Below are 22,907 nucleotides of genomic sequence, written 5' to 3' on the forward strand. Positions count from 1 at the left end.
AAGTCACTAGCCTTGGTATTGATCCCATGGTTTTCATGATGATGTCACCCAGCCCTACCAACTGAGCTACAGGAATTCACACAGGTGAAAGCATATGATACATTAACGTTGAGTATGATATTAAAATGAATTATATAACATCAATTAAAACAAAGATTCACATAGGAAATTAGATTTAAAAGCATTTTAATGTTGTAGGCCATTTCATTCTGAGGGGATCCAAATGACTGCTAATGAATACTTTTTATAAACTCTTTCCCCTGCTATTAAGGAATGAAGTAATGCTCTTTTCAGCTCATATGGTTCTCAGAAGGGGACAGTCATAAAGTAAACAACCCAACACTGTCAATGTAACCATCTGTGCAGACATCTTTCATCAGTGTCTGTCATGACTGACTGATTTATACTGCTGAGTATGCTGATGCATACTTCATTATGCTGACTTTATTGCCTGCATCGTATATATGCTATGCTTTCTGACTCCCGGCCAGTGACTTTTTGAACCTTGGAAAGTTCATAAAAGGAAATCTGAACACTTCTTTGGGATGCGAGTTTTCCAAATTGTACACCTGTAAACACACGTGCTCCTGACCAGCTTTATATCTTTATTCTTTATGTACTGTGCATGTATTTTGATCGGCCATTATTCAAACGGACACAACAAGGGTGTTTTCCAGCAATGCAGGTCCATTTACTAACTCAAACTTTACAAACAAGGGTAGTCAAACATCACAGAAAAGCCATTAGCCCACAGGCTTGCACACAGTTACAGGACCTTTCTCTCCTCGTCAGCCCCACTTCTCACTGATTTTTCAACCCTTTGTCTCACTAGTTGCCGCTCAGTGCCTAACTAATCAAACAATTTGCACCTGAGCATGCAATTAGTGGATGGCCCGACCTCCCTAGTCCCCAGAGCACCTCCCCAGGGTCCTAGAGCCTTTCCAGTATAGGCCTGGTAAGGGAATTCGCTAACTTTTAAACCTAGTGGAGCCCCAAGAGCAGCTTGGTATATAAGCTTGAGGACATATGTGGCCTTCCAAAACACCTGTAAAACACATACAGCTTAATATAAATTGTGCATCAGTTTACATTTTCACACTTTTGAGGACTCTGCTGCCAACACCTTTGCACATGGGTCAAAGGTCAAAGCAGAGAAATCAGTTAAGTGCAGATTTTACATCAAGTTCTAACAGTGTACTCTTGAAATATGAACACAAAGAACGTGCTATTTGCTAATAAATTCCAATTGACTTGTGATTGAAGATGAAAACAGTTTCAGAACAGGAAACTGAATTCAACTGTTGAACACATGATGGCCAGACAAAATGACAGCACACAACACATGCAGTAAAAAGTTTGGTTGAGCTGTATAACTAGATTATTTATTCAGAAGAACAAGACGAGAAAATGACATATTTCAGGGTTCATTGTTTTCAGCACATTCACATTTCAGCACAGTTACATGAAAAAAAAAGATGCATCTGAAATATCTTTCTTTGTAAAAGCACTCAGCTGAAATTCTCACATTTCTTCTGATGACAAGGGGAAATAAACATGGTGGGGTCAACATTTCACACCTTCGGCTGTTTCTCACACGGGACTGGGGTGGTGATGATCAGTGGAGAAGAATTCCTTCCTCCATAAGTCGCACGCGGATTGAAGTATGGATAGATGGGCTCATTAAAGACAACACCTCTGTAAGAGTAGATCTGATTCCAGCTGTCTGCGTCATAAAAGGAGACCTCGCCTGCCTTATAGTCCACAAACACCCCCACTCTCTGTGGATTCTGCTCCAGAGTGAGTGGAACAGATAGTGACAGATGCACTCTCTTATTCTCCATCCTTATTCCCCAGTATCCATGGGCAGGGCTAAGTACAACAGTTTCTTTCTTCTTAATAGACTCTCTTACCACTCCTAACACCCAGCTGGTCTTCCCTCTAACCTGGACCTCATAGTAAAATCTACCTGAGGTAAACCCCTCTGCTGCTAGCACAGAAGATACCCTACTAAATCTCTTTGGATTGCCAGGGTCATTTTGGTTCATGTGTGATCCATAGCTCACTTGTTTTCTATCGGCAGACAGCAAGAGTTTACGAAACGCTGTGTAAGGATCCAGGGTGATATTTACTGCAAGCAATGAAAAACAAATGTTGTTGAATGTCTGTGAAAAGGCAGTTTGCAAATGTTTCTTCAAAGTCAGTTCTGATTCAGTGATGATATGATATGTAGTGAAGTTGGCAGTAATGCCATGTTTTACTGATGGTAACATGAGAACCTTTTTGTAAAAATGCTTGTAAGATTAGTTTTCTTTTAAAGTGGCTGCAACGAATTGATGACCTTGCTATGTTTGTCACTTTAATAACATGAAATCATTAATTTTTCCAATAATCTCAGAAGATTATTATTTGTTTTGTAAACATTATTAAAATGATTCTCCAAAGTATGAATAAATGGTGGCATTAAAGTTTATAGTATTTATTACAGTAGAATTGCTGAATGAATGAAAGCATTTGGATTTTTGATCATGTAAAATAATTTGAGGACATACCTGCATACTGTTTTAACATCACTTCTGTAGGGGAAACAATGTTTTCATGTTTAGACTTTTAACACATGCTCACCGCCATCTTCCATCCACCCTCATGTACATATTCACTCACCCAGGTTGCAGATCTGAGTCTGTAGTTCATCTCTCTCTGTGTGGGACTTAACACACAGCCCTAAGATGACAGTCAACAGGACAACAGACAGCAGCACCAAGCACACCACAGCCAACTTGAAGGGTCCTGAGAGAGATTAGTAATATCATCGTCATTGTTGTTGTTATTTGTAGTAGTAGTATTAGTAGTAGTAGTTGATGTTGTTGTAGAAGCCCTCGTGTTGCTGTAGAGGTAAAAAGATTTTTTGTATTATTACCAGCTTTCTGAACAGTTGGAGAGTCCTGAACTGTGTGTCTCCTGTAGACAGCCACATTGGCATATATGTCCCCATCTGTGTCCCTTCTAGGTTTAGATTCCTCACAGGCATCTGGACTTTCATAGATATACTCAGACATTCTCCTCTGCTCTGTAATTCTTCTGTCTGCTTCACACTGCTTCCTGAACTGAGATATTGTGACACACACAAGACGACGTTAGAAGTCTTTGTGAACTTGAGGAGGAGGGGAGCATGACTGGCAGTTTACAGCATTTCCAAAAAGAGAAGTTTCACTGTGGTTGCTACAGCCATGGATGACATGTACACACAGGTGGGAAGGTGGAACCACCACTCTCTAATCTAGATATCAGAACATTTCACTGGCATAAAATACTTTGTTTAATACTTCAGTCATCTACAGTAGTTGTGATAACTCATTAAAGCTTTTTAAAGCTTGTTATATCAACTCCTGCCCAGGGATTGCAGATGTAATTTAGCCCTTGGGCTATATTCTAGCTGTGAATTGACCTGTAAAATAAACTTAAATAAATTAAATAATGCCAGAAAATGATAAAAGGAACGATTGGAAATAACATGGTGGTTAGTAGATAATCATTCATTATTAGCAGCTTAAGAAAAAAAAACATAGACACCTGACATCTTGCTTTCACAGAGCACTCAGCACAGATGAAGGTCGTTACTCTGATGACAAAAAAAGGAAAACATTCCTTACGTGACAGATTTCACATTTACGCTTGCAGACAGGACATTTACGAGTGGGGGAACTGGGGTGGTCATCAGTGGAGGTGAGTTTGTGCCTCCATCATTATCACCGGGAGAGAAGTATGGATACATGGTCTCATTGAAGGCAACATGTCTGCAAGAGTAGAGCTGACAAAGACTCCCACCCTCTCTGGCTTCTCAATCAGGGAGAGAAGAATGTGAGGATCAGATAGTGCCTTATATCCTGGCCCATTTCTCAGCCATATTACCCACAATCCATTCTGAGGGCTTAGGCTAATACTTCCCTTCAAGTTAATGGACTCTCCGACTACTCCAAGTGTCCATTTTAGAGGTAGTAGTTATAGTAATAACTTTAGTGGCAATAACAGAAATAGTAGACACATTAGTGGTAGTGTTGTTTTGATAATTGGTACATGTGTCCTCTTCTGTGTCCTTTATAGATTTATATTTCACTTCTGCAGTTTTATAGATGTGCTATGGCCAGTAGTCTGTTGGAAACTACACAGAAATTGCAACACAGCAAAGACATGTATGCAGTTTTCAAACAGTTAAGGAAGAAGGGAACATGACTGGCATTTACAAAAACAGAAGTTGGACTGTGGTGGCTACTCCTCAACACTTCTACAGAGGAGGAAATCATCATCATCATCATCATCATCATCATTATTTATTCAGGGAGAATTGACTGAGCACAGGGCTCTTTTGCAGCAATGCCCTGATTGAGGGTACATAATACAGATGAACAATCAATAAACAAACCATAACAAAACAGACAAAATAAATAAACTAAACACATTATACAACTCAGAAATTAAGAGAAATAATAATTAATAAAATCAGAGAATCATTTAAAACAACAGCACTGAGGCACATCTTTAGCATCTAAAAGGCTCTTAAATTTATTGACAGATAAATACTTGGTTAGTTTCAAAGAACTATATTCGTTTTGGTAAGGGGGATTTCAAGGGAAATCAGGGCAGTTAAAGGATATGTTAAGATATGAGATTATTGACAACTGGGTTGACTAGTATTATCTGAACCTGCCCGATTTTCTGTGTTTTGTTTGACATCATTTTAGTTTCCATGCCAACTGCCCTGCACAGTGATGTTTTTGTGTATAGTGATGACATCAATCCACAAGTCTCTCGGGCTCCCTCTGCTGGTCATGAAAAGCACTCTTTGTGAACTGGCAGTGATCACAGCATTGACCAGTCTTGGCTGCAGTCACCTTTGAGAACCCAGGTGTGGAGTAGGAGGCCTTCTCAGGACATAGCACACATTTGTACCACATTTTTTACCATGAAATCCTTTGTCCTGATTTCTTGAAAAGGCCAACCCAACCACTTCATGTTCTCCAGAGTGAAGTGAGAGTACTGTAAGGTCCACAGACACATCAAACTAATAATGTCTCTGTACTCCGCAGCCAAAAGGTGAGGGGATGGATGATCTAGCACACCAGTCACTGCACTCTATAGCAGCAGAATCATTTTTATTTAGTTTAGTCAGTATATTACATACAGGAATTTCTTGCATAATTGTCCCATACAGTACCTATAGTTCATAAATTAGACCTGCCTTATACATGGATATATAAACCTGCCTCTTAATCCACAAACAGCCCCACCTTTTGTGGCTTCTCCTCTAGGGAGTGAGAAACAAAGGGACCCCCTTTTGCCCAGATCTCATCCCCATTTCTCAGCACTATAGTCTAATATTCATACTGTGGATTTAGTGTAAATTCCCCTTTCCTGTCGATGGACTCTCTGGTGATCCCTACAGGCCAGCCAGTCTCCCCTTCAACCAGGGCCTCGTAGTAAACCTCTTTGACCTGAAGAGAAGCCCTGCTTTCCAAGGATGTAAAGGTATTCATCAAATCTCGTTGGGTTATCTGAAAGATTCTGGTCCATTTCTCTATATCTCACTTCTTTCCCATCAGCAGATATGATTAGATGGGGATATGCTGTGTCAGGATCCAGAGTCACATCGACTGCAATAATGAAACATGTCATAAATAGATTAGAGGCAATAATCCTCTCCCTAATTTCCCTATGAAAAATGATGAAAATACAGTTCCAACAGCACACTCTCTAAAATATCTTCCTTAAAATCAATAGATTTTTTAGAATCATTCAATTCGAGACAACGTCTATTGTTAATGGTGCTATCAAATTGAAATTAATTCACAAAATAACTATTTCATTCAAGTTTTTGGATTCGTCTTTGTCTACGTGGATGTAAACTTTGAAGCACACATTAAGTCTTGGATACTAACTCAGTTAACAAAAGCTCTTGATTAGTTTATGTCTCTCCTTAGGTATTGGAATTGAACAGTAATTGGTTGATGGATGAGTGATGAATTGCATGAATGTTCAGTATGTTCACATAAATCAGCATGCTCTGAACAATATTAAAAAGTTTTGCACAAGTTTAATTAATTTTTTATTTAACAGTAATTGGTAAAAGCCTCTCTCCAAGTTTGTGTAATGGGTTTGGAGTAGATTCAGTATGCTCCAGAACATCTCTCCGGTCAGGTTGTCGTTGTCCATCCAAAACCTGTGTCTCTCTGCCGTGGCCTTGACACAGAGAGCAGTGTTGACCAACAGCATGACAGGAGCCAGCACCCCAAAACATGCAACAGCATGAGAATTCTGAAGAAAAAAAATGTCGTAATGCTATGTGAGAGAGTTTCTGCTATCATTATGTCAGAAAAGTAAAGGTGTATTTCATATGTGCATGGTACTATATATTATTTATAATTGATAGGATAACAATTCACAGACAAATTCTGACCATTTCAGACTTCTGACTATACAGTTGTCTATTAGCAGCATTAGCAGCATGTTTGGTCTGATCTATTATATTGTTTTGCTAGTGACATGTATTAGTAGTTTATATTAGCTGTTTATATTAACATGTGTTTCCTTCCCTACAATAGATACATGGTCATCTGAGTATTTGCCAGGTGAATAACAGTGAAATGGAGTTGAATTTGAAAGACTGCGAGAGACAGAGTCTGTGTCCTGATGTGCCTGCGTCCTTCTGAAAACCACTGTGGCGTGTGTCTGTCTGTCTGTGTTCCCTCCAGACCCATTTGCCTCTTAGAAATTCAGATTGGCCTCCAGAGGACAAATCACCGGAGACACTCTCCATGTCCGGATTTTTTCTCTTTTCACCTGATAGTAGAATGTGCCCGATGCAGATGTCACATATTTTTTTCTACACCGACATTACAGCAAACCCAAGACACCTACACAACAAGTCAGTGATAATCACACCCCTGGGGAAGAGATAGACGTGGTTGGGTAGTTAACACAACACACCTCCTGAGGTCAAAGCTGACCTAAGGGTTGGTTAGAGGACAGCTGTACCCTTTCGATATATTGTAGAAATTAAGAAAGGGAGATAGAGGTCAATTGCCTAGTGTGAGCTTACTCACTCAACAGGTTAAAAATGGAGCATCGAGGCAGAGAAATCAAGGGTGCTTTATTGATGGGTGCTGACAGACACCTTTCTACAGAGGCTAACCAACAACTCTCATTCTTTTCAGAACTCATTTATTCTCAACAGTGTATCATCAAAAATGCATTAGTGTGCAGAATGTGGATTTAGATATTCCTTATGTGATGTCTAGAGGCGTTTTAGCATCGCTGGTATTAAGAAGACTCAGTATCAAAGACACTGGGATAGAAAATTAGTTTAAAAGCATCATTTGGACCATATATTCCTTGACTGATTAAATGAATATATTCATTGGAGACAATAAATAACATCTCTTACTGATGAGTAAGCCTATGAATGACCAATGGTTAATGTTTCACTCGGTGGTAGACCTCTAGAGTTCAAAACTATAACTGCAACTCCAGGCTAAGGCTTATTTATTTCAATATTTTAGAAACGATAAGTAATCTTTTTTTAATGAATTTATGAATATTCCGATGTGAATAATGGGCTTACTTGTAGCAATTGTACTTTAAATAATTAACAAAAAAAATTCAATTCAACATGTGCAACAGTTTGCTCATCACATCAAGGCCACGCCTTGATACATCAGCTTGTATCACCCTTGTTTGAAGAAAACTTTAGTCGGTTTTAATCCCATTATTGAGAAGACTATTCTCAGAAACTCTCAGTAACCTTTTAGCTGAATGTACTTCACAAGGCTATCCTTCAGCCGATGACATCCAAAATTGGTCGTTAGCTGAGGGCCGTTATCAAATCAAGGTAGGTATAGTTAAATTACTAAATGTAGGTAGACGTTAGTTGCTTAGGTGAGTAACATTACATACCTTGCCAGCCAATGTTAAACGCAATCAAAAAGCTGTCTCGCCACCATATCTGTTCAAATTCACTGGACAGAATTTCTTAAGAGAGTTAACTGTTGCAGAATTTTGACTAATTAACAGTTTGACTCGGTTTGAAAGCATGGTGTGCTTGCGTGAGCTGAAGAAATGTTCAAGTATGCTAGCTATGATAACCATCTGAATTGACAGTTAGCTTATAGTAACATAATATATTACAGTGATGATATATAGCTTAATTATGTTATATTAACATCAACGAAGGCATTAATACAGTATTTTACTCTTATTGGAAAATACCAAAGATCTGTCAAATTTGAATGAGGCAAGGAGAGTCTTTTATCTTTAAAATAGCGCCGTGAGCATGAAGACTGCACATGTGACCCACCAGCATGCCAGCCAGCTTCTCCACAACAAATTTGTGGTTGTTCTGGGTGACTCAAGTGAGTACAAAACCACAACGTATTGAAAACTGAAGCCCTCTTGGAAAAAATAAAAAGCGTTATCACTATTTTTCTCTTCCAGTTCAGCGTGGGGTATACAAAGATCTTGTTCTCATCCTACAAAAAGACAACTACCTGTCTAAGTCTCAACTGAAGACCAAGGTAGATATCAACCATGGAGGTTTCAGTATGATTGTGGTGTTTTCAGGACAGTGCACATGAGCATATTCAAATATGGAAATATATTCCTATGGGCTCTGTAGGCCAAACTCATGAAACAGTCTGGGCAGAGTTACAAAGATGGTCCTTACCTTCTCTAACCAGAAGATTAGAGAAATGAGGAGAAGGGTTGGGGCTATATGATGTCAGTCAAGTTTATTAATAATTGGGTGTAAGGAGAGGAGAAAGCAGAGCAAAGAGGTCTGTTTTCAGATTTACTCCAGAGCTAACTTAATTATGTGAGATTCCCCATTCTCAAAGCGGATTTTTCTCACTTGTTAGATTTACCTAAAGTAGAGAAACATGATACATCAATCCAATACGCAAATGCAAATCATCACAATTGTGTAAATTAGTGAGCGCATGAACCAATGGTTTCTACACTCAGTCATAGACTGGTCTCAGCAGTGACTTCTAGTTTCATTGTTCTACTAAAGACTTAACGCCAACTTGTATTCCAGTTCACTTCACTAAATGTGACATCATTTCTCACTTATGGCAGAGGGTTGGTACAGCAGACTCATGTTGGCATCTGTTTCTGTGTATTCCAAGGGAGAGGAGGAATTTGAGAATGATGTGCTGATTGAGGGCGGCAGGAGAGGACAGATGACCAACGGAACTGAGTACAAGGAGGTCAGACAGTACACTTCGGACCACCACCTCGTTCGCTTTTATTTTATCACTCGCATATATTCCGAGTATGTGCGGAGCATTTTAAAAGAGTTTGAAAATGGACTAAAACCGGACGTGGTCCTCATCAACTCTTGCGTGTGGGACGTCTCCAGGTATTCATCTCTGTCTAGTGTACCATCATTAAGGGTCTCTTCAATGTATTTGACCTGGCAGTTTCACACAGGATTTTGATTGTTGTGTTGTCCATTCTCAGATATGGGCGACTATGGGAGACAGACTACCTGGAAAATCTGACCTCGTTTTTCAGGAAGCTGAGAACCATCCTTCCAGACGAGGCTTTGATTGTCTGGAACATGACCATGCCTCTGGGCAAAACCATTATTGGTGGCTTTTTGGTGCCAGAGGTAGATCAGTTCAAATACATATTCTAGCAGATTATAATTGTTTTGTTCAGATCACATGAAACATTTGGACAAAATTCCATTTGACAAAATTGCCTTTTTTAATTATATGGCTTCAAACATCAAAGCTATATGTTATATGTTTACGTAAAACTAAATTTTGGTTATGTTAGTTCCCTCAGGACCTGCAAAAGACCTTAAGAAAGTTACTCTCCTGAACTTGACTTCATAAAATATATTAACCTTAAATCAAGTATTGATTTCAAAAGGAATAAAGTCTATACAGAGGGGAAAAAAGATGTTTTTAAATATTACATTTTATTTCATCCTTAGATATTCCCTTATGTCACTTAAAACCACAAATGCACAGAGCCGCCTGTCCTTCCCCACAGATTGCAGAGCTGGGCCCGTCGCTGCGTTTCGACATCATTGAGGCCAACTACTGCAGCTCCACGCTTGCCAACGTGTACGGCCTGGACGTGCTGGACCTGCACTTCCAGTTCCGCTTCAGCCTGCAGCACCGCATGAGGGACGGGGTGCACTGGAACGCCGTGGCCCACCGGCGCATGACCTGCCTTCTCCTGGCGCACATCGCCAACGCCTGGGGCGTTGAGCTGCCGGCGTCGCAGCCGCCGACAGGTACACTTGGCGCTCAGGCACTTCGATTAGCACCGAGGGGGTGGAGGACAAGGAATGGCAAAGTCTGCAAGTCTTTCTTGACCGTTGTAAAACAGACGTATATTACTGTTCATGTTGGGAGACAACAGTGGTCTAAGTGTGTGTGTGTGTGTGTGTGTGTGTGTGTGTGTGTGTGTTCATTCAGAATTTTGTGAAGATTAAGCTAGAAGTTAGCCTGACAATGTCATACTCATAATTCTAGTCAGAATATGAGTCTGATACCGCTCCGTTGGACTGTGATTATGGGGCGTGTTTCAACCGAACCAGGAAAAAAAATGCCTCTTCGCTTAATTGGATATATCTAGAACCAATCAGAGCAACGTAGTATGACCATAACGTAGACCATGGGGCCAGCTGATACATTAAACTTTTACCGGATCCCGTAGGAAGGACGGCAAAAACATATTTTCGATCGACAAATGCCTTGATCGCGTTTCTCTGTTCCTCTTTCAAAATGAATGTGCTGTCAATGTCTTCTAAAACAGACTCGAATTTCCACATTTCAGCTCTCCAACGGCAGCCATGTTTGTTGAAAACGAATTCACCCCAAAAGCTCTTTGGTGACGTGGTTGATTACGTTAGGGTTGATCATCTGTATCATCTGAACTTCCCGACCAAAAAAATTGTGGGCGTGGCTAAGTTCGTCTGGCATCCAGGCTAGCTAGAAGTAGTAGTCCAGATAAAAATAGTCTGGCCCTGAGTGTACTTGTATTGTAGTGTCCCTTATACTTACATGTGTTCAGTTTATTCATTTTATTCAGTTCATTCTTGTGCATCATCCCCCCCGCTCATTCAGTGAAGTGTGTCTCTCTTATAGGACTGAATCAGAGTTTCTCTGAGCAGGTTCCGGCCAACAGGGAGATCCACCACCACCAAACAAGATATACTCAGTCAGGTAACTACGGAGCGATGAGACATGGATGGTCTGATGCTACCTGACCGGATCTACTTGTATCACACTACTATACTGTCTCTCACAGTCACTAGGTGGAGACCCAAGGAAAGGAGGGTCAACTACTACCGGCCACCTGCCGCCCCCTTGATGACTCCACACTGCTTTGAAGGTGAATGTCGAAGTATAATTTTAAGCACATGGATTTCCCAAAAACAAATAATATCCTGCCTCAGAACTTAGTTCACCTCCCTGTTTTAACTATACATACAATATATTTGATTGTTTGTTGTGTTTGTAGAGACATGGGTTTTTGTTTGTCTGTTTGTTTCTCTTGTCACTTATTTGTAGTAATTTATTTGTCTATTCTGAAATTCTGGTGTAATAAGCTACTGGTTGAAAACACCATGACATTTTCAAATGTTCCAGGATCCCATGACCGGTGGATGGAACCTTATGTCCGAGGTTTGCAGTGTTGATCCATTCATCCACTGTGTTGCATTTTGAACCAATCCCTTGGGCTTTCTAGTTGCACTTTATAAAGATCACAAATAGAAGGTCTTTGCTTGCACACCTAAAGGACATTTGCCCAAAATGTTGCAGGTTTCTTTGTGTGTGCGTGCGTGTGCATGTGCCTGTGTGTGTGTGTGAACGTGTGGGGCAACAATATTGACCAGTAAGTATTTTAATGTAAAATTCATGTGGAGCACTAGCTGACAACTGCATCAAAACATTTTCAAATGTCCCAGGCCGCCATGACCAGTGGATGGAACCTTCTCATGTCCAAGGTTTGCAGTGCTGATCCACTCCTCCACTTTAATTCGCCTTGTGTCATTTGGTCAATCAATCTCTCTCCTCTTACTAGTCACAACAATGGGAAGTTGGATTCCACTGTGTTACTCTTTCACTTTTCATTTGGGCACTTGGGCACATCTGAAGACAATTCCAAAATGCTGGGGTTTTCTGTGTGTCTGTGTGTGTGTGTGTGTAAGAGAGAAATGTGCAACATCGTGCAAATTTAGAACTGTATTGTTATTGTAAGGTTCTGATATAAAGCTGGTTTAAAGTTGAATCATGACATTTTCAGCTGTTCCAGGACGCTATGACCAGTGGATGGATTCTTCTCATGTCCGTGTTCAAGGTTTGCAGTGCTGATCCATTCCTCCACCTTCTGGGCCATGTCTTTCGGTTGATCTCTCTCTCTCTCTCTCTCTCTCTCTCTCACCATAGTCACACCAATAGGAAGTTGTAAGTTCCACTGGGTAACATTGTAAACTTGCCACCTGTCGAAGTTTGATTTAATTTTTTTTAGTCATATATGGCCTATAATAGACCTTGAATAAAGTGCTGATTTCTGCTGGTGTACGTTGGATGCTCCAGCTTCCCTCCACCAGTTGTCTCCAGTAGCATTCTCCCTTTCTGCCTGTAGGTGAAGGCCATCTATCTGTGTTCACCAATTCTGTTGTATCGTCTATCAGACGCCCATAATTTCTGCATGAATATCTGTCATTCTTGTCTGTTAAAGACACCAGTGTAGTGGCAGGATTGAGTCTCAGATATGCTCATGCAGTCAGTATGTCACTATTCCTCTCACATCCAGAGAAAAATGTCTGTTATTGCCAATCTAAATATGTTACTCATGGTGGTCAACCTATGGTTTTCACATGACTCATTCTGTTTGTGTTTGTTTTTCACTAGAACCAAATGGATTCAACAGGTATGGACAGATCTACATGGATCAGTACCTAGACAGGGAGCCTCATTTCAGGGAGTCATACTTTCCAAGAGGTGACTGAATGTTTGTTGATTAGCAGATGCTTACCTCTAATGTTCTGTCAACCAAGCCTGAATCTTCCTGCATTGTTGAGGCTTTCTTCAGAACCTGTGGAGTTATTCCTATCTAATAGGAGCATCGTTTCCTTCCTCAGACCAAAATTTGTCCAGAGACTACATTCCACCTTGGGCTGGGCAGGCTTATGGTAAGGCCAGAAGCAAAGGCATAATATATCCCTCTTCCGTTTTTCCCCTCGAATGTTTGATTTTGATAACACGGTAGTTAACACTCTAGTCTTAATGTGGCCTCCAAACCACACCAGAACTTAAACACCCATATACATTTGTAAAAATGTTGCTTTTTAACTCCTAACCATTTACAATAATAACATTGCTATGATCCAAGTTAGCATGATCCTACGTGCAGCATGTCTAACAGGATTGTTGCTTTTTTCTTCGTTTGCCATCCTCCACACCACACCTCTCATGGTAACCATGGCACCAAAGGTGTATTAGTGTTTTCATCATTCAGTTCCTAAATCATTTTTCCTTTTTTCTTCCTTCAAAATAATGTACGTAGTGTTCAGAAGCTGTTGAATAGCCTATGCAGTACATGGCGTATTTTCCCTGTCGGCTTAATTCACATGTATGACTGTTATGGTCCAGATCAGGATTTGATGCACAGTGAAATCATCACACACTCACAGCCTTTTTAAGCACTACTATTTGCACATAATCAACATTATGAAATGGCTGAAATTATACTAGACTTGTAAATGTTAGACTCTACGATGATGCGATAGGATTTTGTGTAAGGAGGTCATACTGCTGCTCCAAATCCACCTCGTCGTTTTACAAGTTAGTACTGAGAAAGTCTGTTTTCAGCGTCAGAAGGGGAGTGATATGGGCTCTAGATTATGTATACAATTATCATCCAAGAAATGTAAACAATTGCAGATGTTTGTTTTGGGGGTCAGGGGATCATTTTACTGTTTAAGTGGTGATTTGAGTATCCAATGTGTGTGTGTGTTTGTGTGTTTGATCAGGTGATGACTATGGATATGTGATGCGGAAGAAGTACTCCAGGCAAACCCAGTACAGGCCATACTGAGGGCCCTTTCCCTTCCTTTTAGATTATAGTTCGGAACAGGTTTTAGAATTGTCATTGTTTTATGTATTGTTGTATAACTTTTGAATTTACATTTTCATTCTGAATAAAATGTGTTCTATTCTTTTAGCTTTTTTCCCTTTAATAATTTAATAAAGCATTGTGGAGTTGTTGGGATGACACTTAGCACTGGGATACAGTTGGCAAGTAACTTTCAAGACAGTCAAGACATGGTCTATGAAACACCACACATGGTCCTACTTCAGCTTACAGTACCTTACTCTAGTTACTGAGTTGCGTTATGAGGAGTTATCTGATAACAGTAATAACAGACTCCTCGAAGAACGCCAACCTCTTGGAACCCAATATTAGCAGCCCCGGTGCTGAGTGTCTCTTTCTCCAGCCACAACACCCTGGCATCTGGGTCTTCATCTGAAAACTGGATGAGGCTTCCAGTGCTTCGTAGAACACCCAGGCACTGTCTTAGAATCTGCTCGGCCTTCAAGCGTCCATCCCGGGATCTCAGCAGAGCATCCGTGGTGCCTTTGTCCACAATCAAGTCCAAACTTTGTGGTTTGAAGTGTTCCTTGAGCCGAGCGCAGTCCAGTTCTAGAAAAGCTAAGCTGGATAATGGACTTTTAGGCTTAACTAGTGTTCTCTTTGTATGTTCCTGCATGAGCTCCACGGCAACTGGAGATATATCTACACAGGTGACCGCAACTGGCCTTGGTGAATGTCTGTAAATGCCAGGACCCAAGGCTGAGGTTCCACAACCCATGTCCAGCACATGGACTGGGGTGTTTGAATCTGTGGGATGCTTTAGGAGAGGGAGGATGATGTCTTGAACTGAGTCAAATCCAAAGAACCACTCAAAATTCTTGAACTTGTTTGTATTCTGCTGGCCGTTGGTTTCCAAGTAAAACCTGTCCCACGTGGCCTTTTTGTCCATGTTCTCAATTAGCTCAGCTGTTTAGAGCCAGACAGAAAGAAAATGATTAATGTCAATGCAAAGAAGCTCAGAGTCAAACTGCTGAGGAGCTGTTACAAATCAACCAAATTGCCTACAGCCCAAAAGCCAATATCCAGACCATAGGCTAATTTAAATTGTTACTCTGACGATATTAAAATATGCTGTGCATATATAGAAATACAGCATTTTCGTTTTCAACGTCTGCCTTAATTGTGGTGTAGCAAGAAAGATCATGTTACACAAACTTGTTAAACTTGTCTGGTGCCACCGCCGAGCCACACCGATCATCAGTTGGCATCTTCTCGGGTGTACTCTGCGCAACATTTTCTTCTTGACACGTATTCAAAATCCCGAAACTCTTTTTAAACAAATGTCACAATGTCCAAGGACAATACGTACCCTTAGATTAAAAAAAACAAAAAACATGAAGGAACTACAACATAACTACGACCCGGAAGTAAAGTAAGGATTGAGGAGGGAGGGGGGAACAACAGTAGATCTAAGATGGCGGATGAACAGAAGGAAACAACACAGGGAGGGATGGAGGGTGAGTGAAATAACATGTTTTTTCTAGAACGAATCATTTGTCAGTCATTGATAATTTGTCGTCCGCGTCCGTACATGTCATTTTAAGTATTGTAGTTCCATTTTTACAAAAAATAATGATTTAGGAGAGATTATATTTTTGCACAACCTCTTGATGCAACATGAGAAGGAGGAAAGAAAGAAATGGGGGAGGCCAATGCTTGTAAGTCACACAAAGAGGAGTAAACTAACAGGCGGTGGATTATTTTGCCCTAAAGACGTTCTTCATAACAACAATTCATCCTTGAATTGTATTCCCGGCACGTTTAGCCTGATGTTTCGTCGCTGAAACGATTGTGTAATGGCTGTCCGACGCCAGAAACGAAACAGGATAGTTAGCCAGCTAGCTAGCAAAGCTGCTAGAATAGCCAGCTAATCAATTCCAGCCGACCTACAAAATTGGAACAGGGGTTGGCTACCTTATTTAACGCATTGGCTGGAAACAACACACGGAAGCAGATGTTATTGCATTACTCTACGCCAGAGAGCAACGACATTCCTGCATTTTGTGCGTAATACTCTTTCATGTATCTCTCTCGATGGGGTGCCTGTGTGCTAAATGTGTGTGATGACAGGTTCGATCATCGTGTTTTGAATTGGAGTCAACTGTTTGTAGAGATGATTGATACATCAAGCCAGTAGAAATGGATAGAGCAGGGAGTTACGATTTAAACAGCCTAAGCTACCTATGCCTAGGAGAGTGGTTAGCCATACAAAGTAAACAACATTGCTACTGGGTACTCGAGGTTCTTAAATACACGGAGTCCGACGGTTTATGGTGGTTTAACAAAACGCGTAGAGTGTTTTGTATTCATTTTGAAACTTTTTTGTGGTTAATCAGTAAAAACTATGTTCAACAAAATAATACTTGACTGCATTTTTCCCCCTAACAATAATTCAATCCTGGCACGCTGCAGGAGTGAACTGCCTCGCTTATGACGAGGCCATAATGGCACAGCAAGATCGTATTCAGCAAGAGGTGAGTGGAGATTATTTTAATGGAGGTGATGTTAACATATTTTCAAAAGGGATGGGTTGTCACATGAAAAATATTATCCTGTCCCTTATTCCTCGATTATACATTCGTTCTGTTCAAACTGTTGCTGTTATGTTTGGGAAGAGGGTGAGTGTTTTGCAGTCCTGATGAAGTAACATCAAGTTTTGCACTCACTCTTGTTGTTGTTGTTGTGGTGGTTGTCCACAGATAGCCACTTCCACTCCCTTAGTGTCAGACAGACAGGAGCTGTCCATTCTGCAGAGAGAGTATGCACAAGATGACAACATTTACCAGCTGAAGATTAAGGTAAATCCATACTGTTAATTGAATCTGGATTGTTTTAGTTAATTTTGCAGTGCCTCTAACAATGAATATTGTCTGAAGTCATTTACAGACATTACATTTACAAACTCCTTTTCTTGTTTTTTCTCAAGAAGAAACTTAAATTTTTTTTTAAAACAGCTTCTACAAAAACAAAGTAGAACACTGTGATCCCATGTCCAATAAAAAAAGCGAAGCAAAGAAATCATCCATGTGCTCTTGCATCTTTGCCTGCCTTTTTTTTAGGACTTGCATAAAAAATACTCATACATCCGAAAGACACGGCCAGATGGAAACTGCTTCTACAGAGCGTTTGGCTTTTCACACTTGGAGTCTCTTCTGGATGACGGCAAAGAGCTTCAAAGGTGAGGACGAGGGCATTGTAGTTCATTGCTTTGAAAACAGGATTTGCTCATTTGCCCTCAATAAATAGTTCTATGCTTGATAAGTGATGTACTTATGATATTGGCTATTGTTGGTCTGCGTAGTCTACAGAACGTGCCTGAAAGAGACTGCAGTTTATTACATTACTTAGAAAGATCATTGCCACCACCAATCTTCATTCTGTAGAATCTTTTACTATTACTACTCTTACGTACGTGTATTCACCTTACAGGTTTAAAGCAGTGGCTGGCAAGAGTAAACTGGACCTAGTGAACCAGGGCTTTACTGAGTTCACTATTGAAGACTTCCACAACACTGTGAGTAATGACGGCCTTTGGGTTTTCCTCATGGCTTGATGGTTGGGGGGACGGAAGGGGTGTTTCGTATCATAACTCATCAAACTCCCAGTTGTGTGAATTAAAGATGTCCACCAACCTAAATAGTCTCTCATATATCTTTAGTTTATGAAACAGGTTTTGAGGGGTAACATTTTCTCTTTCTTTCTTTCTCTCTCTCTCTCTCTCTACTTTAGTTTATGGACCTCATTGAACTCTGCGAAAAACAGCCTCCGCTCGAAGAGCTGCTCAACTCGTTCAACGACCAGAGTGTTTCGGATTACGTGGTGGTCTATCTGCGGCTGCTCACCTCCGGCTACCTACAGAGAGAGCATGCTTTCTTCCAGCACTTTATCGAGGGAGGCCGCACCGTCAAAGAGTTCTGCCAACAGGTAAGGTTTCTTGGTTAAACAGGACCAAATGCTCACATGGTTTTGTGGTGCCCATACTCAGGAGCCCGTTGGGGAAGTTTCTTTGAGTTTCAGCCTTTGACTAGTCAGGGTTTGACTCTCAAGGATGTCAGTGAAACAAGACACTGACTTTATGGATCCGTTAGGAAATGTAGGACTGATGTGATGGGCTGGCAAAGAAGGGTGTGGGGACAAGCAGAGTTTGATTTCAACTCTGTCTACTGCTTGCTTGACATCAGCAACATTGATTGGAAGAAATTCTTCACCTTGAACCTTGAACTCTGTTTACTATCTGTCTAATATCAGGAGGTGGAGCCCATGTCAAAAGAGAGCGATCACATTCACATCATCGCCCTGGCTCAGGCTCTCAACGTCTCCATCCTGGTGGAGTACATGGACCGGGGCGAGGGGGGCACGGTCAACCACCACGTCTTCCCTGAAGGTAGTGACCCCCGCGTCTTCCTCCTCTATCGACCGGGCCACTACGACATCCTCTACAAGTAATACCAGCCTACTCTCCTCTCTTCTCCTCTCCCCCCCCCTCCAACGCCTCTCTCTTTGGGCCTAGATTCTCATACATCCATGTAGCAATTTGAGACGGTCACAATGCGATTCTTGTCAGTCATATCTCGACAGCCGCTATCTGGAGATGTGACCGACTAAGCAAGTTAACAGTCGCAAGTTCCACATGGATGTTTGAGAATCCGGACTGATGTCTTTGCATCATCCCACACCTAGGAAGGTGGGGTGGAACAGGGTGAATGGGGGGTGGGGGGGTGGTTGGCGGAGAATGGAAACTCACCACAGCAGCAGCCACGTTGATTCATGCGGTGTGTTGGTGTGCGAGGGTCTCTGATAGCGGCTCACTGTGGATCGCAGCCGGCCCTCTTCAGGGCCTGATCTGACTTGAGTCAGCAGCTATCTGGGTTTGTGCTACCGTATTGGGGGAGGACACAAACAAACAAACAAACAAATGTGCTCCTCACTTCAGTTTATTACCCTCTTCTCATCACACACACACAAAATGATAAACTGAAATGAATAATTGAAAAAGGGGGGGGGGGGGATCTTTCAATGAAAATAGCATACAAATTAAAACCTTAGCAGTGACTCCAGGCCTTTAGAGAGTTGTACAGTTTTTTTTTTTTTTCTTCTTTTGTGGTTGTAAATGTTATCAACTTGCTTTTGTTAGTTTTTTTTTTTTCCTTTGTTACACTGCGTTTCATGAGTTTTATTAAAGGGATCTTCACCTTATCACATAGAGTTGTTTACTTCTCGTCTGTTCCTTTTGTCATAAACCATTCTCTTTAGCGTGAACAAGTTTAGATGTAAATCACCACATCCAGGAGTTAAAGGTGCGGTCCTTGATTATAATCCATTACACTTTTCGCTAAACTCTGGTGTTCCTGCAGTCCTGGCTCTGTTGGCCAAGAAACAAATTGGCTCGCACCGATCCATACACTCTTCCAGCCGATCAACAGCTTCGCTTCAGGGGCACAGACGGGACGGGTACATTTGATTGGCTGTTGAGTTCAAATTATTATTATTATTTTTTTTTTTTTCAAGATTGATGACTGCAACGTTTTGTGCAGTCTTGTGTCAAATATCGGAGTGCAATGGCAATTTGTATTTGTGTATGAGGTGTGTTTACCTGACATTTACCCCCCCTGTGAAGCCCAACAAAACACGTGACTTCTCATGCTTGGAAAAATACTTCCCTAAATTACTGACTGTGTTGGTGGTGTTAAATGTTTTCCCTATAGCATAATCCTTACACTCTGCCACAGTTTTGCGCCTCTCATCTGGGTTAGGTGGTTGGAAAAGGAGAAATCTACAGTTCTGGGTTAGAAGATGGTAATATTATACCTTGTGTGCACAAGATGATCTTATGTACAATATGAATTTGACACCAATTTCTTTGACATCATACATTTTTGGTGCTTTAGGAAAGTCAGATTTTCCCAGTTTTAAGAACTACCATATCCAGTGAGGGATATTGAATGTCTGAAGGGGTACGGGACTGTAAAAAGTTTGGGAACCACTGGTTTAGGCCATCAGGTGTTAAAGTAACACTATGCAATAATTTGACATTTTTTGAGGTATGGTTTTATAGGCAGATAGTTTTGGTACCATCCTCAAATTTATTTTGATAGCATATGCTCATGTGAAGGACAGATAAACACCTGTGTCTTCCCCACTAGCCATCCATGAAATGCTGTATGTAGTTCTGTGTTTCGGGCTGGAACACCCTGCAAAAATGGAAGAAAAGCTTTCACAGCATGACATTGCCAGCTACACTGCCAAAAGACACCAGTTAGTGTGTTGACAAGCTTATATATATAGATAGATAGATAGATAGATAGATACTTTAATAATCACGAGGGAAATGTATTAGTGTCAACTGGGCTGCTGGTGGTGTTTTGCAAGGTTTTTGCATACCTTTTAGGTAGTTAGCTTGCTAGTTTTGAAACCGAACTCCTTATTGCTGCTTTAAAGCCATACAATAAAAAACACTGCTGAAGCATGCATTTGAATCACATTTAAGAATAAAAACAAGTGTTAATTTATAACAAAATCAGACCTTTATTCCTACTTGGCTACACACACACAAAAACATCAGGTCTGCGGGTCCAGCATGATCTCGCAAGTGCGGGCCAGTTCCCCCAGCTTCATGCGTGTGTACTCGGCTCTGTTTAGCGCCATCTGGCAGTCCTTGCGGGCAGAGTACGTCGAGCCTTCGTGCGGCTGACCGGTAGCGACCTGAAAGGCAGGACAAATCGCACAAACTCATCCAAAACATGTTCATTTAATTGCATAAAAAGTAGGAGGAAATAGAGGAATAACTGGGTAACATGATGCATGAGCTGTAGTGTCGATTAATTGTATAAAATCACATGCCTTCAAATGTAATTGACAGTTCAATTAATTTATGTCTGATTAGAGGCATCATTGTCAGAAGTAGACCAGCTATACAGCGTCTCAATATTGTCGCTATACTATTCAGAATAACATATTCGCGCACATCCTGTCAAAATGAACACTATTTGATGAAATCTCAATTTCTATGGTATGAATGACACTCATGCATCATTTCGGTTCAAGCGAAGACGTTTTTGTCAACTGAAACGACACTGCGTTTACCTGTGTGAGGTAGCGAATTTGAGAGCTCAGCTCGTTCTCCACTCTGTTGACGGATGCTGTGAATTGATTGAGCTGTCGGTCGATGAGGCCTGAATTGTGCTTGTCCTTTGACAACTCCAGAACAATAGTTCCTGCATGGGATGGATTGTATGAACTTAACTTTTCAAGCAAGACTGACAACAGCACTGAGTCTACGTATGAGACAAACTTGAAAAAGCTTCAGATAAACTGAAATGTACTGAAAACGTTCTTCCCTAATTTTGCCTTAATCCAATAGTAGGTGGTTACCCTTTGACTTTTATTCCACAAATTAACTCCATGACTGCCCTTCCCTATTCTGCAGCATTGTGTGACGTTACTAGTGTAGAGAAATACGTTAAATGAGTAAATTATACATTTGATTATATGATTGCCAGATAAATGTATCCAGCTATCAATAGCAAGCTAGCAACATAGTTTACAAAGCTCACCTGCACAATGAAGAATGATTGCAATCTCTTTCTCGACATCCTCCAAAGCACGAAGGCGTTCGTTAGCCATTGGATTCTGCAGAGTCAGCCAAGCCAACAGAAATATAATAAATTGTTTTCGTTTGGCGCAAAGCTAATCAGCCAAGTTAACGTTGGCTCGCGAGTTGATCTATTTTGTTCTATCCAGGGCAGTAATTTACAAACATTAACCGTCTAAGCAAATACTGAACTCCAGCCTGGTTCAGAAACTGACGTGAATATCCGGAAAAGCAAAGCTTTTTAAGGTAAAACTCCCCTTCTTTCGATTGTTTTGTTACGTGAACATATTAAATGAAGTAGGTGCACAGAACGCTCATGGACACTTCCGTTGTACGGTAGCCTTTCACAATAACGGAGAGCATGCAAGGACAAACCTTTCGAATATGGCAGGAGAGAAAAACGCGTTTCACAAATGTACTGCCTGCTTTGCACGGGCACCAGTATATCAAGAAGTAATTCTACATTAAAAAATAAATAAATAATAAACACTGACTACTAAAACGTATTGTATAATCACGATAGTACATATAATAATATTTACAAAACCACAAACCGGGACACACACAGGAATGAAGAGATGCACACAGTTTGGCATGTTAACTGTTTTTCTTATTTTTACATTTTCTAAAATGCAGTACAAAATAAAGAAGCAACATATATTTTATGGATTTTAAAAACATACTCTTTCAGTGTATTTTCATTTCATTCATTGCCTAAAATAACATATTGCTTATACAGTAAGTTATGTTGGTTTTCTTGTTATCAATAGGCCTATGATTTCAATTAATTTAAGTAAATTACAATTAGGCTAGCTGGTATTCCGTATACCCTTAATATCAATTTGAGTAGTAATAACAAAAGATTTAGCTTAAAACAGTTGTTTTCAAACGAAATTGAAAAACTTGACGTGATCTAGAAACCAAACTGATTGCTTGCAATTCTCCTAGAAACCTACTGAGGCTGCATGGAGAATATATACATAATATAAATATGTATTTATATTATATATGTCATGTCTGATTTTACATTTAATTGGTTAACAGACAGATGAAACAAATAACCATTCAGTTTGAAAAGCAAAAACTTGTGACATATAGATCAGGGTTGAGAGAGGTCTAACAATTCAGTCATATTAACATTCAAATATTG

General features: G+C 40.5%; 5 protein-coding genes across 7 annotated transcripts; 2 read left to right on the plus strand and 3 right to left on the minus strand.

The window, feature by feature from the left end:
- Positions 1-261: 261 nt before the first annotated feature.
- LOC116224628 (E3 ubiquitin-protein ligase TRIM39-like) lies at positions 262-3,125 on the minus strand. Its single transcript, XM_031584979.1, has 4 exons — positions 2,918-3,125; positions 2,662-2,787; positions 2,550-2,573; positions 262-2,128 (listed from the first exon to the last, which is right to left on the minus strand). Exons 1-4 carry the CDS (start codon positions 3,054-3,056, stop codon positions 1,572-1,574), a joined length of 846 nt encoding a protein of 281 aa, XP_031440839.1. The 5' UTR covers positions 3,057-3,125; the 3' UTR covers positions 262-1,571.
- Positions 3,126-7,729: 4,604 nt separating this feature from the next.
- Positions 7,730-14,235, plus strand: fam113 (family with sequence similarity 113). 2 transcript variants are annotated; one of them, XM_031584978.2, is made up of 14 exons: positions 7,730-7,882; positions 8,314-8,402; positions 8,485-8,564; positions 9,174-9,406; positions 9,508-9,658; positions 10,048-10,294; positions 11,151-11,228; positions 11,314-11,397; positions 11,655-11,690; positions 11,975-12,013; positions 12,313-12,366; positions 12,924-13,013; positions 13,154-13,204; positions 14,045-14,235. In XM_031584978.2, the coding sequence occupies exons 2-14, from the start codon at positions 8,324-8,326 to the stop codon at positions 14,107-14,109; spliced, it is 1,287 nt and encodes a 428-aa protein (XP_031440838.1). In that variant the 5' UTR covers positions 7,730-7,882; positions 8,314-8,323; the 3' UTR covers positions 14,110-14,235. The 2 variants fall into 2 exon arrangements, with proteins under 2 accessions (XP_031440838.1, XP_012688243.2); XM_012832789.3 differs by lacking the exon at positions 11,655-11,690.
- On the minus strand, positions 14,231-15,463 carry cskmt (citrate synthase lysine methyltransferase). Its single transcript, XM_012832796.3, has 2 exons — positions 15,322-15,463; positions 14,231-15,072 (listed from the first exon to the last, which is right to left on the minus strand). The coding sequence occupies exons 1-2, from the start codon at positions 15,398-15,400 to the stop codon at positions 14,393-14,395; spliced, it is 759 nt and encodes a 252-aa protein (XP_012688250.1). The 5' UTR covers positions 15,401-15,463; the 3' UTR covers positions 14,231-14,392.
- Positions 15,464-15,524: 61 nt separating this feature from the next.
- Positions 15,525-19,367, plus strand: otub1b (OTU deubiquitinase, ubiquitin aldehyde binding 1b). Its single transcript, XM_012832833.2, has 7 exons — positions 15,525-15,623; positions 16,579-16,640; positions 16,866-16,964; positions 17,226-17,344; positions 17,596-17,680; positions 17,896-18,090; positions 18,415-19,367. The coding sequence occupies exons 1-7, from the start codon at positions 15,581-15,583 to the stop codon at positions 18,610-18,612; spliced, it is 801 nt and encodes a 266-aa protein (XP_012688287.1). The 5' UTR covers positions 15,525-15,580; the 3' UTR covers positions 18,613-19,367.
- Positions 19,368-20,322: 955 nt separating this feature from the next.
- Positions 20,323-22,249, minus strand: med11 (mediator complex subunit 11). 2 transcript variants are annotated; one of them, XM_042710493.1, is made up of 4 exons: positions 21,720-22,249; positions 21,250-21,380; positions 20,690-20,868; positions 20,323-20,357 (listed from the first exon to the last, which is right to left on the minus strand). In XM_042710493.1, the coding sequence occupies exons 1-3, from the start codon at positions 21,787-21,789 to the stop codon at positions 20,725-20,727; spliced, it is 345 nt and encodes a 114-aa protein (XP_042566427.1). In that variant the 5' UTR covers positions 21,790-22,249; the 3' UTR covers positions 20,323-20,357; positions 20,690-20,724. The 2 variants fall into 2 exon arrangements, with proteins under 2 accessions (XP_042566427.1, XP_012688251.1); XM_012832797.3 differs by lacking the exon at positions 20,323-20,357 and having other exon boundaries at positions 20,672-20,868.
- Positions 22,250-22,907: the final 658 nt, after the last annotated feature.

The sequence above is a fragment of the Clupea harengus genome, chromosome 18, assembly GCF_900700415.2.
Source record: "Clupea harengus chromosome 18, Ch_v2.0.2, whole genome shotgun sequence".
NCBI lineage: Eukaryota > Metazoa > Chordata > Actinopteri > Clupeiformes > Clupeidae > Clupea > Clupea harengus.

Excerpts from the sequence above, each read along its gene's own strand:
- LOC116224628 (XM_031584979.1), bottom strand. The coding sequence starts at position 3,056 with ATGTCTGAGTATATCTATGAAAGTCCAGATGCCTGTGAGGAATCTAAA. Across the intron at positions 2,574-2,661 it reads GACTCAGATCTGCAACCTGG|AAGTGATGTTAAAACAGTAT; the intron begins GTGAGTGAATAT and ends TTTCCCCTACAG. Across the intron at positions 2,129-2,549 it reads GATGTTAAAACAGTATGCAG|TAAATATCACCCTGGATCCT; the intron begins GTATGTCCTCAA and ends CATTGCTTGCAG.
- fam113 (XM_031584978.2), top strand. The coding sequence starts at position 8,324 with ATGAAGACTGCACATGTGACCCACCAGCATGCCAGCCAGCTTCTCCAC. Across the intron at positions 9,407-9,507 it reads TGCGTGTGGGACGTCTCCAG|ATATGGGCGACTATGGGAGA; the intron begins GTATTCATCTCT and ends GTCCATTCTCAG. Across the intron at positions 12,367-12,923 it reads TTCTCATGTCCGTGTTCAAG|AACCAAATGGATTCAACAGG; the intron begins GTTTGCAGTGCT and ends GTTTTTCACTAG.
- cskmt (XM_012832796.3), bottom strand. The coding sequence starts at position 15,400 with ATGTTGCGCAGAGTACACCCGAGAAGATGCCAACTGATGATCGGTGTG. Across the intron at positions 15,073-15,321 it reads GCACCAGACAAGTTTAACAA|CTGAGCTAATTGAGAACATG; the intron begins GTTTGTGTAACA and ends GGCTCTAAACAG.
- otub1b (XM_012832833.2), top strand. The coding sequence starts at position 15,581 with ATGGCGGATGAACAGAAGGAAACAACACAGGGAGGGATGGAGG. Across the intron at positions 16,965-17,225 it reads TTTACCAGCTGAAGATTAAG|GACTTGCATAAAAAATACTC; the intron begins GTAAATCCATAC and ends CCTTTTTTTTAG. Across the intron at positions 18,091-18,414 it reads TCAAAGAGTTCTGCCAACAG|GAGGTGGAGCCCATGTCAAA; the intron begins GTAAGGTTTCTT and ends GTCTAATATCAG.
- med11 (XM_042710493.1), bottom strand. The coding sequence starts at position 21,789 with ATGGCTAACGAACGCCTTCGTGCTTTGGAGGATGTCGAGAAAGAGATT. Across the intron at positions 21,381-21,719 it reads AATCATTCTTCATTGTGCAG|GAACTATTGTTCTGGAGTTG; the intron begins GTGAGCTTTGTA and ends CATCCCATGCAG. Across the intron at positions 20,869-21,249 it reads AAATTCGCTACCTCACACAG|GTCGCTACCGGTCAGCCGCA; the intron begins GTAAACGCAGTG and ends CCTGCCTTTCAG.